This window comes from Apiospora hydei (genome assembly GCF_038363865.1).
Source record: "Apiospora hydei strain CBS 114990 chromosome Unknown utg000009l_segment0_segment0, whole genome shotgun sequence".
Taxonomy (NCBI): Eukaryota; Fungi; Ascomycota; class Sordariomycetes; order Amphisphaeriales; family Apiosporaceae; genus Apiospora; species Apiospora hydei.
This window is the reverse complement of record NW_027117368.1, coordinates 3,997,284-4,016,954: the sequence shown is the minus strand read 5'-3', so window position 1 is coordinate 4,016,954 and position 19,671 is coordinate 3,997,284. Positions and strand designations below refer to the sequence as shown.

Here is a 19,671-nt window from a genome sequence, read left to right as displayed (position 1 = left end):
AAATGGCAGATAGCTTATTGTACAACTCGTCTCCACAGTCGCAGAGACCTATAATCAAGACACTTACACATACACCATACTGCCCTATGACACAAACCGAGGACATCTCGTATAGATGATGAATCAAGTATCATGGTTCAGATTTGGCCATTGTTCTCAACATTCTAGTTGCAGGGTTTTGTGATACCTTACTCACTTCGACGTTTGCCGAAGAACACGAAAGCTGAGCCCCTTTTTTGTCGGAGAAAGACAGCGCAACTCGGCCAGTGGACATGTGCATCGTCAAGATGGTGTATTATTATTATTATTATTATTCTCCTGTTAGATGTTTGGTGGCACCAGTTGTCCGGCACAACCCGATTACCACGAGCTCAAAGAACCATGGAGTAAGACAACTATTGTGCACCTGGAGCCTGGAAAATAAGTCTTTTCTTAGCAGATGAAGGGGGCGGCTGCTTCCACGCAGGCTGATCCGGGTCGAACCCAACCAGGCAGTTAACCGTCTCTGCCCCCTCGCCCGCGTCGTTGATCTGCGTTCCCGTAGGACCCTTCCACCTGCCAGCCAATTTGATGTAAGCGTCGAGGGCATCGGTCAAGGTTCTTCCAAGGCCTAGCGCATCCTGGGCCCGTGTGTGCATAGAACTGCAGCAGGTTCTTGGCGGCCGCCCTCTCCCCCTTCTCGAGGAGGGCGCGGGCCCCGGCCTCGACCCAGTCGATGTCGGCGAGCGACCGGTTCTCGAACGCCACCAGCATGTCCGTGACGATGGGGTGGATCTCGGCCGGCGCCGAGCACATGTAGTACAGGACGCGCTTGAACAGGCGGCCGGCGAAGACGGAGGCCTCCTGCAGCTCGAAGTCCGGGTTCAGAAAGCTCGACGACGCGCCCGTGGTGAGGTACCGGTGCTGTCCGTACTCGGGCAGGACGGCGTCGACGCCGAGCCAGCTGGGGAGGAAGGGCGCGGCGACGGAGCCTGTCGGGGCGTTCCAGATGCGGATCAGGTCCGCGTCGCGGTCCGGGTACAGGCTGACGACCTGGCCGTAGCCGGCCTCGTCGTCCGAGATGCGCGGGTCGCGCACCCGCTCCATCAGGTCCTTCTCCGTCACGGGCGCCATGGCCCGCGTGGCGTCTTCCAGCTACGCCTGCGACATGTACTTGAACCCGCCGTCCCGGGCCGTGTAGTTGTCGCCCTGCTTGCCGTAGGCTTTGAAGATGTTGAAAGGCGCCCCCGATTTGGGATCCCACCACCCGCGCTCGGCGGCGAAGTCGACGAGGTGGGCAGAGCCCATGTAGTCCCGGCTACCCGTGAAGTTGACGGGGAAGTCCTCAATGTAGCCCGGGTACAGCACGCGGACTTGGTCGGGACCGAGCCGCTCCGCCGCCCAGAGCTTCTGGCCGCCGGCGAACTCCCAGACCACCCAGCCCTCGTCCTTGTCCGCGATCAAGTGCGAGTTCCCGCCGTAGGTGGCCTCTCCGTACTCGTCGATAAGGCGACCGATGATCTCGACGCCCTCGCGCGCCGTCGCCGCGCGCTCCAGGACGATGCGCGCGAGGTCGCTGTACTGCAGCCCCGTCTGCGGGTCGGGCGTCATGTCGTACAGCTCGTCGCGGCTGTCGGCCCAGACGTCGCGGACGGCCACGCCCCTTTCGTTGACGCCGCCGTTGGTCAGGGGCGCGGGAAAGCCCTCGAAGTCCGAATACTCCATGCTGACGTACCGGGACGTGTGTGCGACCTGGGGGATTTGGATGAGGCGGCCGGGCTTGACGGCGTCCTGGGTTACCCCAACAGTGATGGTGGCGTTGGAAGCGTGGTCGGCTGCGGGGAAGATCTGTAGCCAGTGGGACGAGACTTCCTCGCCAGTCCCCCAACCATGACGACGCCGTCCGCGGTGAGATCTTTGCCTACATAGAACGCATAGCTGGCGTGTGCGGGCCCTGTTACGAGCAGACCCGTCGAGATGAGGGCGCAAATCAAGTTCACCATGGCGTTGAATGGATGTAAGTACTCCGAATATCAGAGAGTCACAGAGGCGTCTCTGTCGGTCGGAGGAAGCTGCCTACATAAATAGATAACGATCGATCTCCAACCGCTATGGTGTGCCGAACCCCGGACCTTCATCGGCTCCGCAAATTCTTGCTAACCGGCAGACTCCGGTCAAAGTACCGACTAACCGGGATGAGGATAGTTGGATGTGCACTACTTGACTCATACCTTGTATGAATTCTGGTATGCATGTTCACCATCCATCAGCGAGCCCCCCGTTGGGCCAGATATCAAAGATACGTCTGTATCTAGGTAGTCAATGGTAGAAGCTACACCGACCCTTGGATAGTGTGACATGCCTGGGTTGGCATGTCGTACCCTAGTGCTTACGCTATTGATGCTATAACCATCTTTCACATTGCTTGGGTATCTGATTTCTAAACGAACGCCAGCCATGGGCCAATACTGAAAGCCATGGCATATGCAGATAATTCATAACGCATCATTACCCCGAATCGCTTGAGTTATATCATAACTCTTTCTCCTAGACCCTATGTGTTGATCCATTAAGAAGAACACCAGCGGCGGCTCATTTTGTCCCATACTCCTCATCAACTTCCATATCCATATTCAGCACATCCACAGCAGGCTTTCCACTGCCTGTCGGGCATGCTAGGAACGACATGGGTCTACCCACACGCTCTTGCATCTCCGGTTCTCTTGACTCGGTCCCCAGAAGGTCACTGTCGCTGCCCAGCTTTGAGGGCGTAGTTTCAGTCGTCCTGCACGTAGCCAGAGACTCAACTAGCCCCCAAGTTTGTTAGACTGCGGGGCTGGGCTAGCAAATTCTTGGTGTGAGGTGGTTGGCTCTTCAAATGTATCCTCGTTATACATTAGCATCTCTCTATCAGAGTTACGACCTGTGCTGCCCAGCGTGGCAAGAGACGAGCTTCGGCTGTGCTTCCTCTTAGTAGACGAGGCGAAATCAATGCCCTGCCAGGGATCTAGGGTGGGCACATTTGGCGCTGGAGCAGCCTCATGGTTTTGCTCTTCGCTGAGCTCTTGTTGAAATGAGCGGTTATCGACTTGCACAAACATCTAGATCTATTAGAACCATCACTACATGGGCCTGGGGACAGCATGACTTACTCGCAGTGCCTGCGACAATGGCATTGGGTCTTCTTCGTAAGCTGCTTCAGAAGCGTACACAAGAATGGGGTTTTTCGATTCAGACCCAGCAGCAACCAACACATCACCGATTGTCGTTCTCTAAACACGCGGATTAGCGCCCAGGATGTTGCAATACAGTCAGTCACGCGGTCAAACGTACCTCAACAGTGATAGGGTGAGCGTCTTTGGCGGCGTAGCCGACCTTCCACCATTGTCCGTCTAGTTTAGTCTGCAGTTGGTCTTCAAACTGCATGAGGTCACCGTCTTCCTTAGCACACAAATATGCTATCCCAGGAGCAGTAGCAACGCCTCGAAGATGATACTTATGAGTCGGATTCCAGAGCTGGGGCTGATAGCGTTCGGGGTCGGACTTGTGAATGTAGTTAGATTCGAACTCGGCATCAGCTTCCTCTCCTCACGGCAGGTTAAAATCTTGGAAGCGCTACTTAACGCTTCCAAGCATTGTTTATGCCGCATCTCCATCTCAGACATTTGTGTCTCGATACACTCGAGCTGCTCCCTGGCTAGTCGGATTTTGTCCTGGAGCGCGGCGTACTTGCCGCTTTCCTCTTCCGTGAAGGAATATACAGAAGTGTTTTGGAGTGCGAAGAGGTCCTCCATTGTTGGCGTATTGGCTTGGCCGACGCGCTCACGAATTTGGCGCCACTGCGCGTCCTGTCGCAATCGCTGCACCAGGTCCTCGCATGTTTTGATGATCTTTTGGCAGCAGTCACGGCGTCCGTGAGATCTGTCTAGCCACTTGTGGGCTTGGTCTTTTTCCCCGTGATGACATTCTAATATGCTCTTCTTCCAAGTTTCAGTCGCTTTGAGGCCGGTCTGCCTTAGCTGGTTCATGTGTATTTGGAGCTCGACAGCCATGTTCTTCCGCTCCTCTGTGTAGCGATCGACATAGAGCACAGCAGGAATATCGCAAGTCCTTTGAAGGCCCTCTCCGTTGAATCGAATCGTGAGAACAGCGCTGGGTTGCACCAAAGTAGCAGTCTTGGACTCCTCAGGGTCCCAAGGTTCTGGTGCCAGAGCATGATGCCAGAAAAGGCGGTCCAGGGCGTCATAAAGAGAATCTACTTCTCCCCATGCGAAATTGCCATCATTGGAACCAATATCCAGGAGCATAAAACGAGCCGACTCCTCTTCATCATTGGGTTCCTCACTGGGCTCCTCAGACCCCTCCTCGGCCTTATTTTGGGGAAGATGCAACGTGCCTTGCCATGGGTTTCGAGTCGGCCGTATTGGCAGTTGGGAATCTGACCTCCCACATTCCTCAGGGCCTCGAAGAAATTGTGATCAATATCAGGCGGCGCCCAACCACCGTTGGTGGGATCAATGTCATATGTCCGGGCTATCACATCAGCGCTGCCATAGCTTCTGTCGGTGTTGTCAAGGAAAGCAAGTAAACGTTGCAATTCATCAACAAAGCTGGGGAAGACGCCATCTGACGATGCATCCGCTTCTTCGTCCTGTGGAGGCCCCATGATAGGCTGCCCTTTCCACCAATCCATATGGCTTCCATAGTCTTTAACTGCTGAACCTGCAGCATACGAAAGTAAAACATTCCTCGCCAGTGGTATACTGTGGTATATGGAGATGAGGGCCCCCAGGCGATGGTCGTTAAGTGAGCGCAGGAATGCAGGTGCGCCTCGGATGCGCTTGCGGGCCGACGGGGGAGGATCGGCAGTTGTAGTGTTGCCATCTGCCTTGGTTGGCACCAGAGCCCACTGATCCTGCTGGTAGTCGGGTCGGTTTGCTGGGCCAAAATATTTGACGTTTGGGTCGCTGTCCACCACGCCAACTTCTTGAGGAACGCCGGACTGAGCAGCAGACTCGGCAAGAGCTCGCCGCAGATCAGCATCTTCATCGGCCGCAGTAGTCGGGGCACCTGGAACGTAGGCAGAGTCAGCTTTGCACGCTGCCTCGGACGCAGTCAAGTCGACTAGCCTACCCAATGGTGATCGGTTCGCCGTCCTGGACGGTGGACGGGTGGGACCCGTGCTGTTCTGGTAGTTGGAGACCTCGTCGGGGCCTTGTATGTTGAAAGCGGGAATTGTGCCTGGGTTCTGTGTGTCGTCGCCGTCTCGCCCTGCCGAAAAGGCCGTGTCGTCCCACGCATTACTATACTACAGAAAGGGCACATCAGCGACCTAGCTCAGTAGACCCAAGTATATGTCGTTTGGTGCGTACCTTCTTCGCGGCGGATGCTGGATCGTCCAAGAGCTCGTTTATAGCTCTTTCGACATTGTTGTGGTTTGCCTGGGCGGCAACGCTACGTCAGTCCAACTTTCGGGCGACACAGGAAGGGCGTGGACAAACCTGGAGACTCCTAATGGCCACATCGCGGCTCACCCCAACAATGGAGCAGATCGTATCGATGTCTGCGTCGGCGACACTCATGTTGGTTTAATGGCAGCTCGAGAGCCGATCGCACTGTGGTAGAAGGTTGCACGCCACCCAGGCTGAGATGACATGGGAGGTGTATGGCTTTCGGCAAGTTACGTCGGCAGCAGAGCAAGGAAGGTCGAGGTCGAGGTCGATGGATTGCGCCGATCTTGCGCGACGACGCCGGGTATGCTGTAATAATATTCGGCAGCCTCGGTCAAGCGAGCGAAGTGCGGCCCAAATGATGCCGGAAGAGAATATAAGTTGTTGGCTGGAATGAAAGACTGGTACTGGTAGCAATCAAGACCTACGACACAGATATCTTGGTTACATGGATGTACAGCTCGCTCCTCACACACAGCCTTGCATTGGAGCTTCCTGGCTTCTGACAAGTGCTGGTCGAGGCACATGCCCTTAGTAGGTACCCAGTAAAGTAAGTACTGCTACTATTGATGGTAGGTAGGTACCGAGCGTCTGGCGTTCAAGTCGAATGGCGGGGGAGCGGCTGGGATTTGATTGCCCATTATGTAACGTCCAGCTTGGTTTGCCCCGCGCTATTTCATGAATCGCCTCGCCAGGCCAGTTGGAACCATGACCAGTCAGACCATATGTACCATACTGACGGGGTATAGGTAGACACAATAAATGAGAGGTTCTGCGAATTTGGGCATGATGTGATGGTGTACTTGAAAATGTTGATATCATGTGCGGTGTTGTACCATGTATTCCTCTATTGATATTAGTATATACCTACTCTCGATAGTACCAGCTAGGCACACGATCCCTGATCTGTGGCATCCGGTAGTTGTTTCGTAATGCAGACAACCCATGCAATACGATACTTATGCAAGTACCCCTATAGGTAATCCCGAGTATCAACATCACGATAGTTCAGGGATCAAGCTGCAGACACTTCTCATCCATGGATGTATGTCTTCCTTGGCCGGCATACGCTCCGCTGTGTCCGTAATCAAGTCTCGAACATCTGGAATTCCCCTATAGTCAATCAACACCGAATTGGGAAGTTCTCTAAAGTCTACATGAGGGCAGCCATAACAACACAAAGATACTGTGCTTCCATGTGGTTTTGCATATGTGATATGGATTTAATACACAATCTATCGCGATGAAGCCCCTATTAACACCGCCCAAGATAGCTTTGAACGCCCTATTACCAAATAAGACATCGAATTACCTCTATCGTTATATAAAGAGCCCAGTCTAGAGCAGAAGCAATCGCTAATGCTCGCAGTGAAAGCCATCAATCCAAACGATGAGGCCCAATAGTAAAGTAATTCCACCTGCCTACTCCATAAGTAGGAAATGGTTTGTGGAACGCCGATCAACCGACGCTATGCAAATGTGTAGTCATGTCTCCTCCGCCTGCGCCGTCCGCGGTCAAGGGATTCTCGCAGGTTTCGTTCGTTCGTTCGTGTATCTGCGAATCCGCCCCAGAGTTTCTTGCCCATTAGGAATCCTCGTCCTCGCTGGCGCCATCCTCATCCTCTCCGTCCTCGTCGAAATCGCCCATCTCCTCGTCGCCTGTATCGCTGCCGCCAAAATCCAACTCTTCATCACTTTCAGCCCAGAATGCTGCCTCATCGTCGACCGACTTTGGGGGAGGTGTCGCATCCAGTGTGGTCGGCATGACAAATCCTGCGGGGATGTCCGCTTTGGACCTTTGTACGACCTCACCTGCTTTTCTATTGTAACTGGCCCGGTCGTCTCGGTACATGACACCAGCATCCACATTGGCAGGCGAGTTGATCTCCGGGTCATCCAAGAGAAGCAGCACAGATCGTAGAACGGATTCGACACCTTGCAATGGCGACCATCTTTCGCTGGCAGCCTCGCCCGACATGATGTCCTCGCCCGGGTTGTGGAGAATCGATATGCACAGCTTGCCATCAGGGTACACGTTCGGATGGTAAATGGGAATCATAAAGCGGAACGTCGGCGGCTTGTATGGGTAATCGTTCTCGAAAAGCATCTCTGCCTTGAAATAACCGCCGTTGAAGGCGCTGTCTGAGTTAATGACCATCAGGCCCAACTTCCAGTGAAGCAGGTTGTCGTTGGCGAGCTACAGAACAAAAGCAAGGTCAATACAATCAGATCCTGAAAGACGATGATATGATAGCAGTTTTCGAAGACACTAACATCAATATTGACCCATGGTTCCTTCTGAAGTTCACCTAGTTCTTGCATGAGACGGGTCTTGGCACCGTTAAGACCTGCCCCTGGAGCCATCGTGATGCCGCAGTGTCGTATGTTGGATGTGCAGGTTGTGACTCAAAGGTGATGCAAGTCGATGTGGAAAATCTAGTTGTGGCCTGTTGGGAAGCACTCTAGATATAAATCAAGGCGCCGAGGGAAGTCCGGTGTTAAATGCGTCGCGTGCTTGGGTCCAGGCCAAGTGACCGACCATCTGAGAGATAGCGATAACAACTCCTTTGTGCTGACCCCAGTCGGTTTGGGATGGTGAGAAAGCAGGTTGGCGGGGAATGCAAACGAAGATGAATACAAGCCGCCGGAGAAGAAGCCCCAAAAGATTGATAGAGAAAGGTGACCAAACCTTGATGGGAACCGCGGGGCGAGGGTTGAGGGTTGTGTCGTCGTTTGAAATCGAGAGATGGCCTCCAGTAGGAACGTAAGTACTCTGGGAGCTGGGAAAATGGCGGGGGACCTAGTTGGGTTTTAAACAGTCGCAGGACTGCGAACTGACTCCGATGCCTGCCAGGTACTGACTGTGCAGGTGCCTGTCTAAGGTTTCTGTCATGCCCCAAAACTGGGATGGGATCATAACCTTGCCTTGGGTTCAAGTAGGTATGGAGCGGTGGCGCCAGGCCGCAGGCGTCACTGCGTGCATCAAATCAACCCGACAGCCGCTTGCTCCCTGACTGAGGATCCTCCAATAGCGTGCCCCGCCCCAGTCGCCATCACCGTAGTGTAATCGTCCAGTCCAGTGATGCTCAAATAAGCCCATCAACACTGGTGACCGCTCCGTGAAGTATTACATGTAAGCGACAGGACTAACTGACTCGCCTGCTCGCCTCCTGCGTCCTCCTGTCGATAGTGTGAGGTGAAAGTTGACGTGTGATTCTGCAGGCAATCCATAGATACCGAGATTACTCCATGAGACAGAGGACGGAGCAACGTAGGTATGTAGATAAGAGATATATCAAGGCATGAGAAAAGTAGGGTGCCATAAGGGCTGAAGATCCGGGACCTTGTAAGGTACTTGATATATAAAGGCTAAATAAAGCTCTCTGCCATCCCCGGTGAAGAACATACACGTTTCTTGCAGGTGTGGGATGGGATAGGTAACCGGTGACAACGGTGGTTTCTGGCAGATGCTGAACTGCAAATCTAACTCCGGTACCCTATGCCCGAGCCAATGATCTGTCAATAGCAGCAAATGGGCATCTCGATGCGAAAACTGGCCTGTTCAGGGACAGCTTTTACCATGTAGCTTATCTGGCTATGAAGATGTTGGCAGAGAAACAGCCATTTACAATTCAATTTATTGCGAGCATGAAATCCCATGGTACTTGGTCTTTGGGGGCGGGGAAAGTCCTTCGAATTACACAGACCTGGTTCGTGAGTGGAAGCTCCTTGATGAAATGTCACCCATAATTATAGGCTGGCAACAGATGATGGGTAGGTCTTTTGATGACGATGATGATCGGAAGCTTCAAAAAGGCCCTCCCCGGGTTGAACCGGCTTGTCTAAAGGGCGTGTCTTCTCATGTTCATCAACACCAGACAAGGAGTTTAGACATGCATTCGATGCCCTACCGCATCCACGAGGCCTTACCAGTGCTGGTGTTGGGTGGGTGGGTTCATCCTTTGTATTGATGTACCTTGGATGCACGTACTTTAAGAGGTTAGGTGGGCATTTCGCGTCAAAAAACCACTTCCGTGTTTGAACCACTGTTCTCGCGCCGTGAAAAACCTGGGCTACAAGATCTGTAGGGTCGGGTGTATTTGTTATGACAGGAGGTCGAGGCTCATATGTCTCTTGGTATTGCTGATGAGATGAACCCCAGCAACATAGGAAAGCGTATCGCCTCTTAGAGAAGACCATCAGCTCAGCGGCGCGCGGTAGAAAACGTTTGGTATGGTGTGACAGGTAGAATAAAGGCTTTGATCGATCTTAGGGGAACGTGATACAAAGAGAACTCATGGGTCCGTGGAAATCGTCGTCTCGCGGAATGGGCTTCAAAGGGGTGTGCCTATCATTCCAATTCATCCCAGAACAGGCTGGGAGTTGTTACCAGCCGACTGCAGTAGAACAAAGGGCGGTGGGTCAGGGGTGTGTGGTGTAGAAGGAAAAGCGGAGCCCAAGCGAACAAGGCGTGTTCAGGTTTCGCAGGCAACTGACGGGGAAGGTGGACCGTGGATAATGGCTGCTGGCCGCCCAGTGCTCTGCCTGCTCTCTTTGTCCCGTTCTGTTTCTAGGCTAATTGGCACTGTATTCAGTGGCCCGGCCAGGTAAGACCAGCAGCACTCTAGCCAAGCTAGCTTGGTTACAGCGCACACGGACGCCCTTCCTGCCTCCTGTCTGCCGGGCCTCTCCCTCTTCCTCTCACTGTGTGGCTTGTACTGTGGATTCCAGTCTGCCCATTCTCTCTCTCGCTCTCTCTCTAGCCCAATCCAGCCCCGTCACAATCGAAACCCCATCCATATCCGTTCCCCTTCAGTCTGTCTGCTGATCTCAGCTTTCCCTTCACCATCATCTATCTCCCTCTTCTGGCCAAACGACGACAACGACCAGCGCCGAACAGCACCGACCTCTGCGACATCAAAATCATCGCCGTCGCTGCTGTATTCACATTCCTTCACGTAGAACGATCCGAAAAAGTGCCCGCGGCCAATTAAATTTGTGCATGCAGGCTGGGAAGTTGGGTCTCTTGGGCGACCCCAACCGGTCCTGAGGGCGGTATTTTCGCGCGACAGCAACGCAACCATCACCACCGCAAACATACGACCGAACGAGCAACGACGACGACCATTTCCTTTCGCAGACTACAGCCCGATTTCGCATCCTCGTACCTTACCTTGGCCGACCCGATTCCGATTGTGCGCAGCCTCACAAAGGTTTCTTGGATTGTTTATCCTTTGACGATATCGCTTTTTCCGCAATTTGCCCGTTGCCAACCACTCTAGTCGGTCGGCCTTTAGCGTCCTGGTTTTTCCGGCCTCAACTCCACAGAACCGGCTCCATTCTTGTTGACCACGCTGCATCGTCATCAACGGCTTCAGGTTTTGTTTTACCCATCGACGGAATTGACCACTGTTCCTGCCGCATCCGCCGCCCCGACCGGCGTGAGGAAATCAATGGCCACGATGTCCTTCAATCCACAAACACCTCAGAGTCCGTCGCAGTTATCGCCTAGCACTGCGGACCCCGTGTCGAGCATGAATTCTTCCATGACATCCATAACCACTCTTCCTACTCCTGCACACAGCGTCAACGGATCGATACAGCACGGTGATTCCGCACACGACATCGCCATGTCCGATGCCGATTCGCCCCATAAGCGCAAGCGGATGCCCGACGACATGGGCGAGCAAGGGCCGAAGAAAACCCACCTTGAGGATCCTCGCAGACTCGGCATAGAAGACCTGCACATGGATGTTGGCGAGAAGTACTTCCTTTGCAGAACTCGTAAGGCACCCTTATCTATGATTGAAGATGACTGAAGCAGCTATTGTCCCTGGTATGGCGTGCAGAACATGTGGTTGACACTCTGCTCTTCTCTAGCCCATTCTGCGTCCCTACCTAGTGTCTCTGAAGATCTTTTCGAGATGTTTGGATTGACCGGCATTGCCGCCGAGGTAGCACGGACAAAGCCAAATGGAGAAAAGAACGCTCTACGTAAGACGTACAAGGGTCACATCAAATCGCTTGGTGTCAATGGTCATTTCGATAAGGTCGAGAAAGACCCATACGATCAGGACGGCTTTATGCATATGCTCCTATACCCCGAGTCCGAGTGGTATGTACACGAAGTACAAGGCAAAGAAGTCGAACGAGGGTTTTCGGACACGGTCCAATCAAGCTTGTCGCGGGCCATGACAATGGCGAGGGGTACGCTTGACAACAGTATATGGGACAGCTCTGTGCTTGGTGATCTGGCGCCTAGCGTCGTGACCAAGAAGCCGAAGGAGGGTTTGAAGAAAGCCACGCCCGGTACGCCCATCGGGTCTGCTGGCGGTCTCAGCAATGCGAGCAAACTGCAGGTGCCGCAGGTCAATCGCGTGAGACGGATCGGCAAGAAGCGAAGCTACCAAGACAGCAGCTTTGAGGGCTACGGGGAAGGATTCCCTGACGACGATCAAGGCGCCGCTTCGGGCTACTCGACCGGCGAAGGCGATGATCGGTCGTCGAAGCTTAAGAGGAGAAAACAGGTGACTACAGACCAGCCGTAGTCCATTGTTTTCGGCCTCATCACTAACGTTGCAATAGAACCCCGGAACCGGTTCATCCTTTGGTGGAAGTGTACGAAATGGCTACAGCGGGATAGGAACATGATACCCCGAATCCTGAAATGGATTTTAATAATGGTCTACGCGCTACGAAGCGTAATGAGGCCGTTTGTTCCCTTGATGAGGACAATTAGAGCCGGCTTCACGGCCGAGCAGCGCCGGTCTCGACGGTCCTTGCATTTTATTGTTTTTTGCAGTTTTTCCCTTTTAGCAAGGCGTTGGGGGCAGTCATTTCACGAACTTTATTGCGAATCCAAAAGCAGCAAAACTAACCGAGCACGATGGGTTTGACCGTCCCTCCCATGGGATACGACGTCACCTGCTCTCTTGTAGATACACCTTGCCTTGATACAGAATTAAAAGAATTATTTGAGAATTCGGCGACTTCATGGTGCCCGGCTCTTCCCCCTCCCAAATTCTGTAAATGTCCATGTGACGAAGAGTTCTTGGTGTCTGCAATCCATGGTGATATTCGGGTAGAAAATACTCGGACGTCTGAGGCTAATCGTCGTCTACTGCAACTGTCTCCTTATTTGCGCTGTATGACTTGATTGTAAGACCTTCGAATGTGTGTGGTTTTGACATGCAGTGCCATGCTCACAGACGCAAATGCCGATCCGATAGGCCAGGCAACCTTGGTGGTCGTTGGTGGTCGGTTCCGCCTCTCCGTGTGCCCGCATGCCCAAAGAGGGCGCCAATCTTGCCAAAACGCCTGGCTGGGCACCGCCCGAAAGTCAAGCAGGTTAGAACGTATGTAAGTAATCAAGAACAAATCAACATTCGATCGCAAAACCTGGAAATCCGAATATACCACATTTGAAGAGCTCTCTCATCTTCCTACACACATACAGATACCTACGTACCTACTTCTGCACACCTTTAGTCAGTCGGCTGGTGGCTTTACGATATATAATTCATTGTTGCTTGTTTCTCGTTGGTCGACCGGTTTGCCGGCAAGTTTGCCGCGTCTTTTCCTTCTTGGATCAGCATCCTCCCACCACTCGTCCGTTTCCAAAAAGCGCCATGATTTGACGTCAGTTATCACGACCCTGGAACCCCGCCAACAGTGGATATATATAGCCAGTTCCAATTCCTGAGCCGTTACCTGCCATCTTCAATCCAGCTGGCGGACTTCTGCAAGCTCAACCTGGCACAATGAGTATCCACGACTGGAAGCGGACTTCCATAGATGCGCCGGAGGGCAGCGCGAGCCAATATGATCCTCCGCCTGCCTACAGCAGTCATCTTTCGCGAGGAGATCCTCGGTCCAACTCCACCCAGTCGCTTGTGCCGTCGTTGCCGAACTATGATGAGGTATCCAAGCGCAGGCTGCTCGTCGTCTACATCCATGGCTTCATGGGCACAGATCATTCCTTTCAGTCCTTCCCCGCCCACGTCCACAGATATCTGAGGGACGCGCTCATCGACTCGCACGTCGTCCATTCCAAGATCTATCCCAGATACAAGACGTACAAGGCTATCGAGGTAGCCCGCGACAACTTTAGCCGATGGCTCCAGCCACACGAGTCGCCGACAACCGATGTCGTGCTTGTCGGCCATTCCATGGGCGGTCTCTTGGCGGCTGATGTTGCTCTTATGGTAAGCTCTTTCGTTTGCCACGCCCAATGACCTCAAATGCTAACGGAACCAACAGCAATCATGGGACCAGAACAGCCCCAATTTCTTCCAAAACAGGATCCTAGGGACAGTCAACCTTGACGCGCCTTTGTTGGGCCTCCATCCTGGTATCATTGTAGCCGGCCTCTCAAGCTTGTTCCGTTCCAAAACAGATACCCCTAAGCCTGCCGGCGGCTCTACTCAGGGGACGTCTAGCGTAACATCACCAGAGCCTTCATTGAATTCGGACTTTGCAAGCCCGACTCCCACGTCGCCCCTATCAGATCCGCCCACATCAGTCCCTGATCTGCCTGCTAGGATGACTATGGACCCTAACTTCGATCCCGAGTTTCCAAATGATGTTCGCCTTAAGGATCGCAGCTGGTGGAAGAACATTGTCCACTTCGTCAAGAAGCACAACTCGGAAGGGATAATAGACGCTGCCAGCCACCACATCATGTCTCATCTCGAATTTGGGAGCGTCTTGATGGATTTCAATTGCCTCAAGATTCGGTACGAAAATTTACGGAAGCTGGAGGATATCGATGACATGAAGAACCATGGATTTCCTCATGTCCCGCCTCAAGTTCGCTTTGTGCAATACTATACGGTGTGCCATGGGCACCCCAAGAAACCGAAGGGTTCCAAAGAGATGGACGCCGCAGATCGAAAGGAGATTGAAAACGCTATGGCCAGTGGGCCAAGTGCCACGAGCTCGACGACATCGACACCCAGAGCTTCCATCGGAGATATCTATGATGAAGGGCGGAAGCGGTCGTCAATGCGAAGTCTTCCGGATATTCCTAAAGAGAATGCTGCTGGTCCATCCCGTGATGGTGACAATCAGTCGGTCTCTAGTCTAGAGGTGATGGATCCAGTACCTATGGGGGGAGGATGGCAGCGGTAATCACACGAGCGGGGAGCCAACACATCTACAGTCGCGGCAATCTACCGAAGAGAGATCGTCATCCAGTCATGGAGCCGTGAACTCCGAATCATCGGCCCCTCAGGAAGGACAGTCAGGGGATGGAGCTGCGAAAGTAACATCGCAGGCGACTGGGGGGTGTAGATGCAGATCCTGAAGTGGATGCGGCTGCTAAAGAGCTTTCCGAATTGGAACTGAGTCTGCCCAAGGTTCCTGACCCGCCCGAGAAGCCGGAACCGTTCGATGGCACGAAATACACGGACAAGGATGCTCGTAAACAGGCGGAGAAGGAATCCAAGCGTGTTGTCAAGGCGTACGAGCAAGCCGTGAAAAATCGCGAGAAGACCATCAAGGAACGGCAGAAGGTCATCGACAAGCGTAAAAAGAAATTGGCCTCGGAGGCTGCCAAGCGCGAAAAGGAAGCAAAGAAGCAAGCGTCGGAGGCTGAGAAACGCGGAAAAGAGGCTGAAAAAGGAGGCAAAAGAGCAGCGTAAAAAGGATGAGCAGGCTGCCCACGAGACTGAGAAGCGCGGAGAGGAAGCTGAAAGAGAAGCCAAGGAGCAGCGCCAAAGGAATGAAGAGGCCATTCAAATTCTTGCAGATGGCATCGAGGAGAGGCAGACCTCGCTTGCTGATACGGCAGCAGCAGTCGCCCCTAAACCTTCGGCGGCGGCGGCCACTGAGGCCAACGTGGATCGCTCGATTTCCCAGGCATCAACAGCAGAAGGGGAAGGGTCGCTGTCTCGGGTCTCTAGTAACGAATCGGACTCACCGAAAGCGACCAAGGACCAGAAGAAGGCAGCGAAGCCTCCAAAGCCCAAGAAGGAGCGCAAGTTTTGCACCCTGCCGAGCAAGGTTAAAGGCCAGCTGGACCCGAAATGGATCAAGGTATTCATGAAGGATATGGACGAGGTCGAGGCTCACACGAGCCTCTTCTTCCCAGGGCCGCACTACGACAAGTTGGTGGGCGACATGGGCGATATGATCATCTCATGGGTACAGGAGGATGCTACGAAGCGTGCCATATGGGAAATGGGATGATCACTCGCGGCTCGATACTGGTTGAATCTTCCGACCAAGCGTAAAGAATGGTGGGTGCCATGTCGGCAAAGAGGGAGAGGGTGCTAGTCGACAGAAACGCATAGGAGAGATGACATGAGATCACAGATACCAACATACCCATAAGCATACGCTTCAGATAAGCTAGCAGCCAGCGAAAAGTCGTAACTTCTGACTGCCGTACTTTATACCTAGGTTACTTGAATCGAGCGCGGCAAATATAATACGAGATGTTTCCATTATTACATTATTGGTCAGATACAAACCACTGATATTGGCCTAGATATATACAGCACAAGTGCAGCCAAATTAGCAACCTAACTTTGATAGATTGAAACTATAACCTCCGTAGATATGACGAAGATAATCATAACGGCCCAGGAACACCAATCTCGCACGCCGTCGAATCACTATAGCAGACGGCGCCGAACGAGTCGCTCGCATCGCCGACCCAGAACTTGAACCGGCCCTCGGGGTTGGGAACGACCCAGTTCTGCAGCTCCGAGTCCCAGACGGAGACATCCTTGCGCGTGATGGTGAGCTCGACCGTCTCGCTCTTGCCGGGCGCCAGCGCGGCCGTCTTGGCGAAGTCGCGCAGCTGCAGCGGCGGCGTGTCGTACTTTGCGTTGTCGGTCTCGGGGGAACTGGACGTAGAGCTGGGTCGAGGCCTTGCCGGCGTGCGCGGTGCCGTTGTTGGTGACGGTCAGCGAGACGGTGTAGACGACGTCCCAGAGGGCCGGGTTGCCGCCCGAGGGGCCGCCTGCGGGCGTCTGGCCGGCCTCCTTTTGGGCGTTGGAGTAGCCCGGCGGCAGGCTGCCGTACTTCTTGCCGGCGGCGCCATCGGCGTAGGCGTTCTTGGCGTCGTTCTCGGCCAGGAAGCTGTAGCGGTAGCGGAAGATGTCCTTGAAGCCCTGGGGCCGCAGCGCCTCGGACGCGGCCGGGATCGTGTTGTTCATGGCCGCGATGGGGTCGCCGGACTTGGCGGGGCGCGCCGGCGGCGTCGAGGCCAGCGGCGTGACGGCCTTGATGCTCACGTCGCTGTAGGAGAAGGTGGTGTAGCTGAGGCCGTGGCCGAAGGCGTACCGCGGCTTGACCCCGTTCTTCTGGAAGTAGCGGTAGTCGATGTAGATGCCCTCGGAGAAGGTGTCCTGGGGCTGGCCGAGGCCGTTGGGCACGATGGACACGCTCGCCGGGTAGTCCGACTCGGACACGGGGACGGTGTAGGGGAGATGGCCCGAGGGCGAGACCTCGCCGAAGAGGACCTCGGTGAGGGAGTCGCCGGCCTCCTGGCCGGGCAAGTGGGCGACGACGACGGCCTTGACCGACGGAAGGTTGATCCAGGGCTCCATGACGATGGGGCCCACGGTGTGCACGACGACGACGACGTTGCTGTACTTTTCGGCCGCCTTCTGCACGAGCTCGTCGCCGTTGTGCCAGGCCGTGAGCCCGGACTTGTCGCGGTCGCCGTGGTTGCCCTCGACCTCGTACGAGTTCTCGCCGGCGTCGGAGCTGATGAAGACGAGGGCGACGTCGTCGGCCGTGGCGTCGGGCAGGTCCTTGGGGAACTTGTCCGTGTTCCAGAACTGCACCTTGTCGTCGCGGGCCTTGCGCCTGAGCGAGCTGATCGGGTCGTCCATGTATGGGTAGTCGCAGCTGCCCGAGCCCCAGCCCATGCCCAGGGTGCCCTTGTTGCAGCTCTTGTCGGTGCACTTGTTGATGCCGTCCGGGTTGGCCTGGGCGTCGGTGCCGAAGACCTTGAGGGGCGCCGAGGTCGAGAGGGGCAGCAGGCTGCCGTTGTTCTTGAGCAGCGTGATGGCGTCCTGGGCGACCTGCTTCGCGATGACCTTGTGGTCGGCCTGGACGTTGACGTACTGGTTGACGACGCCCGTCGGCGAGAAGACGGCGGCCGGGTACAGCAGCCCGGTCCGGTCGCGCGTGTTGGAGGAGAAGTTGGGGCGCGGGTAGTCCTTGTCCTGGCCCAGCTTGTACCAGGCGGCGACGACGCGGGTCGCCATGTCGTTGATGCGGTCCATGGGCACGCTGCCGTTGAGGGCCGCCCGGGTCATCTCGTACATGAAGTACGCCGTGCCGGGCAGCACGGGGATCTGCGTGTCGCCGGGCATCGACATGTCGAGGCCGGCCAGAGCGGAAGCCACGCCGGACATGTGGGCGAGCCAATCCGTCATGACCAGACCCTGGAAGCCGAGTTCCTCCTTGAGGAGGCCGTTGATGGAGTATGCGTTCTGCGACGAGGCAGAGCCGTTGACAGCGTTGTATGAAGTCATGACAGCGCCTGTACCGGCGCGGACACCTTCGGCAAAGGGCCACAGATACAACTCATGCATCGCCCGATCGTCTAGTAGGCGTGTTTTGTTAGTAAGGAGAGAAGCGCAGACAAACACCAGTTCATCGGTTGCAACGTACCGATATTGGCGCTGATTCCCTGCTGCGCAACGTTGAACATGCGCTGGATCTCCTGCTCGTTGCCGATCAGGTGCTTAAGAACAGCAATGACGCCCTGATCCTGAACTCCCTTGACCGTCTCGGCTCCGGCAAAAAGCTTGCAGGACCGGGTCCGAACCGAAACCTTCCCAGTTTCGGCCAGCACGAGGCTTGCGGCCCAGGGGACCAACCGAGGGGCCCAGGTACATGTTGACGCCTTTCCCCTTGAATTCCTGGCCCAGGGCGACGCCTCTCTCGTACATGAGCTTCTTGTCGAAGGTGGCGCCGGTGGTGATACCCGCAGGAAACGCCGTGACGTTACCGGTCGTGCGCACACCCAGGGGACCATCTTGAAGACATAGCTGTGGAAACCCTAGGCGGTCGGCACTACCAGTGTTTCCCACACAAGGTCCTGATCGATGTTAACAAATGGTGGAAGGCCGGAAGAATAGCATGGGAAGGGAAGTTACCCATGAAGAAACCGGTTCCGCCTGTGATGTTAGTCTTCTCGGCCAATGTCATTTGCGACACCAGCTTGACGGCTTTTTGGTAGGCATCGGCCCAGTCGTCGGCCCATCCGCCATGGGGTGCTGGGTAGTACGAGGCGGCAACATAGGGGGCGGGAACGGCGGCGCGGGGCTGTATAGCGGCGGCGGAGGTGGTGCCCACTAGACTGGACAAAACGAAGAGCGAGAGGGCCTGGAGTCCCGAAGGAGACCCAGGATTGAAAAGGTGCATGTCTGCGACAAAGGAAGGGACAGACCGTGGCACAGACGACAACTTTGACCACACGTGCCAGGAGGGGTGGGCAGCTAACGAGGGAGGGCAAGTCAAGCGACAGCGAAGCACTTAAGCAGGCAAACCGAGTTTGGGACGGACGCGAACAATATATATATAGACGCCTCACTGGCACCAGCGTGCGTTAGCATGGCTGTGGCCAGGCAGGCCGAACGAACTCTGAGCTAACAACTGACTCAATGGAACCATGGTAGCCGTGCACCTATATTACTTGGTATCATGCCAGATCATGCCCAGAACACACTGGTCCAAAAATGACGAGAATGGGGCCACGGGGCTCGATGCCGACGGGAGCTCCAGCAAGCAAACGAGAATGACATGTGAGGTGCCGCTGTTTGCTGTCTCGGAAGCTCGTGTTACTGTAGCTAGTTAGTAGCTCCGTATGTACCTATGTGATCGGTTATGTAAGTAAGTAGATAGCCTCCACGAGTATGTATGGAACCGGCATCCATCCATGCGCGGCCAAGAAGAAGAAGAAGAAGGGGGATCTATCCGGGGTCCAATAGGGAGTCATGGAATAGCGACGTTTTCCCGTATGTATTATAGATCGCTAAGCCTAAAATTTGGATCTTCATATCTCGGTGGCCGGAGGCTTGGAGGCTTGGACAGCCATGCCAGCAATGTACAGCAACGGCATAAAGAGTATAGCAAATACAATGGAAACGGAGGAGATGGTTCTTCGAAGTGACTAGTGAATGCGACGCTGAAGTTCGCTTCCAGTCCGCTACCAGTTCGCTACTAGTCCGCTCCACTCACCTCGTCGGCATATGTGCCGCTACATACCTCCTAAGCCCCC

The 19,671-nt window shown here is 54.7% G+C and overlaps 7 protein-coding genes across 7 annotated transcripts; 2 read left to right on the top strand and 5 right to left on the bottom strand.

Annotated features, from left to right (window-relative positions):
- Window positions 1-395: 395 nt before the first annotated feature.
- Window positions 396-1,113, bottom strand: PG997_013064 (uncharacterized protein; the record flags this gene model as incomplete). Its single annotated transcript, XM_066817378.1, has 2 exons — window positions 396-642; window positions 731-1,113. 2 exons carry the CDS (start codon window positions 1,111-1,113, stop codon window positions 396-398), a joined length of 630 nt encoding a protein of 209 aa, XP_066663070.1.
- Window positions 1,114-1,134: 21 nt separating this feature from the next.
- PG997_013063 (uncharacterized protein) lies at window positions 1,135-1,982 on the bottom strand (the record flags this gene model as incomplete). Its single annotated transcript, XM_066817377.1, has 2 exons — window positions 1,135-1,827; window positions 1,869-1,982. The coding sequence occupies 2 exons, from the start codon at window positions 1,980-1,982 to the stop codon at window positions 1,135-1,137; spliced, it is 807 nt and encodes a 268-aa protein (XP_066663069.1).
- An 804-nt stretch (window positions 1,983-2,786) lies between these two features.
- PG997_013062 (uncharacterized protein) lies at window positions 2,787-5,561 on the bottom strand (the record flags this gene model as incomplete). Its single annotated transcript, XM_066817376.1, has 7 exons — window positions 2,787-3,080; window positions 3,132-3,251; window positions 3,313-3,437; window positions 3,476-4,375; window positions 4,423-5,287; window positions 5,352-5,420; window positions 5,481-5,561. The coding sequence occupies 7 exons, from the start codon at window positions 5,559-5,561 to the stop codon at window positions 2,787-2,789; spliced, it is 2,454 nt and encodes an 817-aa protein (XP_066663068.1).
- Window positions 5,562-7,014: 1,453 nt separating this feature from the next.
- PG997_013061 (uncharacterized protein) lies at window positions 7,015-7,793 on the bottom strand (the record flags this gene model as incomplete). The annotated part of the gene is made up of 2 exons (XM_066817375.1): window positions 7,015-7,626; window positions 7,704-7,793. 2 exons carry the CDS (start codon window positions 7,791-7,793, stop codon window positions 7,015-7,017), a joined length of 702 nt encoding a protein of 233 aa, XP_066663067.1.
- Window positions 7,794-10,882: 3,089 nt separating this feature from the next.
- On the top strand, window positions 10,883-11,977 carry PG997_013060 (uncharacterized protein; the record flags this gene model as incomplete). Its single annotated transcript, XM_066817374.1, has 2 exons — window positions 10,883-11,213; window positions 11,310-11,977. The coding sequence occupies 2 exons, from the start codon at window positions 10,883-10,885 to the stop codon at window positions 11,975-11,977; spliced, it is 999 nt and encodes a 332-aa protein (XP_066663066.1).
- Window positions 11,978-13,189: 1,212 nt separating this feature from the next.
- On the top strand, window positions 13,190-15,617 carry PG997_013059 (uncharacterized protein; the record flags this gene model as incomplete). The annotated part of the gene is made up of 4 exons (XM_066817373.1): window positions 13,190-13,633; window positions 13,689-14,497; window positions 14,704-14,954; window positions 15,061-15,617. The coding sequence occupies 4 exons, from the start codon at window positions 13,190-13,192 to the stop codon at window positions 15,615-15,617; spliced, it is 2,061 nt and encodes a 686-aa protein (XP_066663065.1).
- Window positions 15,618-16,002: 385 nt separating this feature from the next.
- On the bottom strand, window positions 16,003-18,815 carry PG997_013058 (uncharacterized protein; the record flags this gene model as incomplete). The annotated part of the gene is given in 5 exon segments (XM_066817372.1): window positions 16,003-16,254; window positions 16,286-17,991; window positions 18,060-18,164; window positions 18,175-18,489; window positions 18,548-18,815. 5 exon segments carry the CDS (start codon window positions 18,813-18,815, stop codon window positions 16,003-16,005), a joined length of 2,646 nt encoding a protein of 881 aa, XP_066663064.1.
- Between the last annotated feature and the right edge of the window lie 856 nt (window positions 18,816-19,671).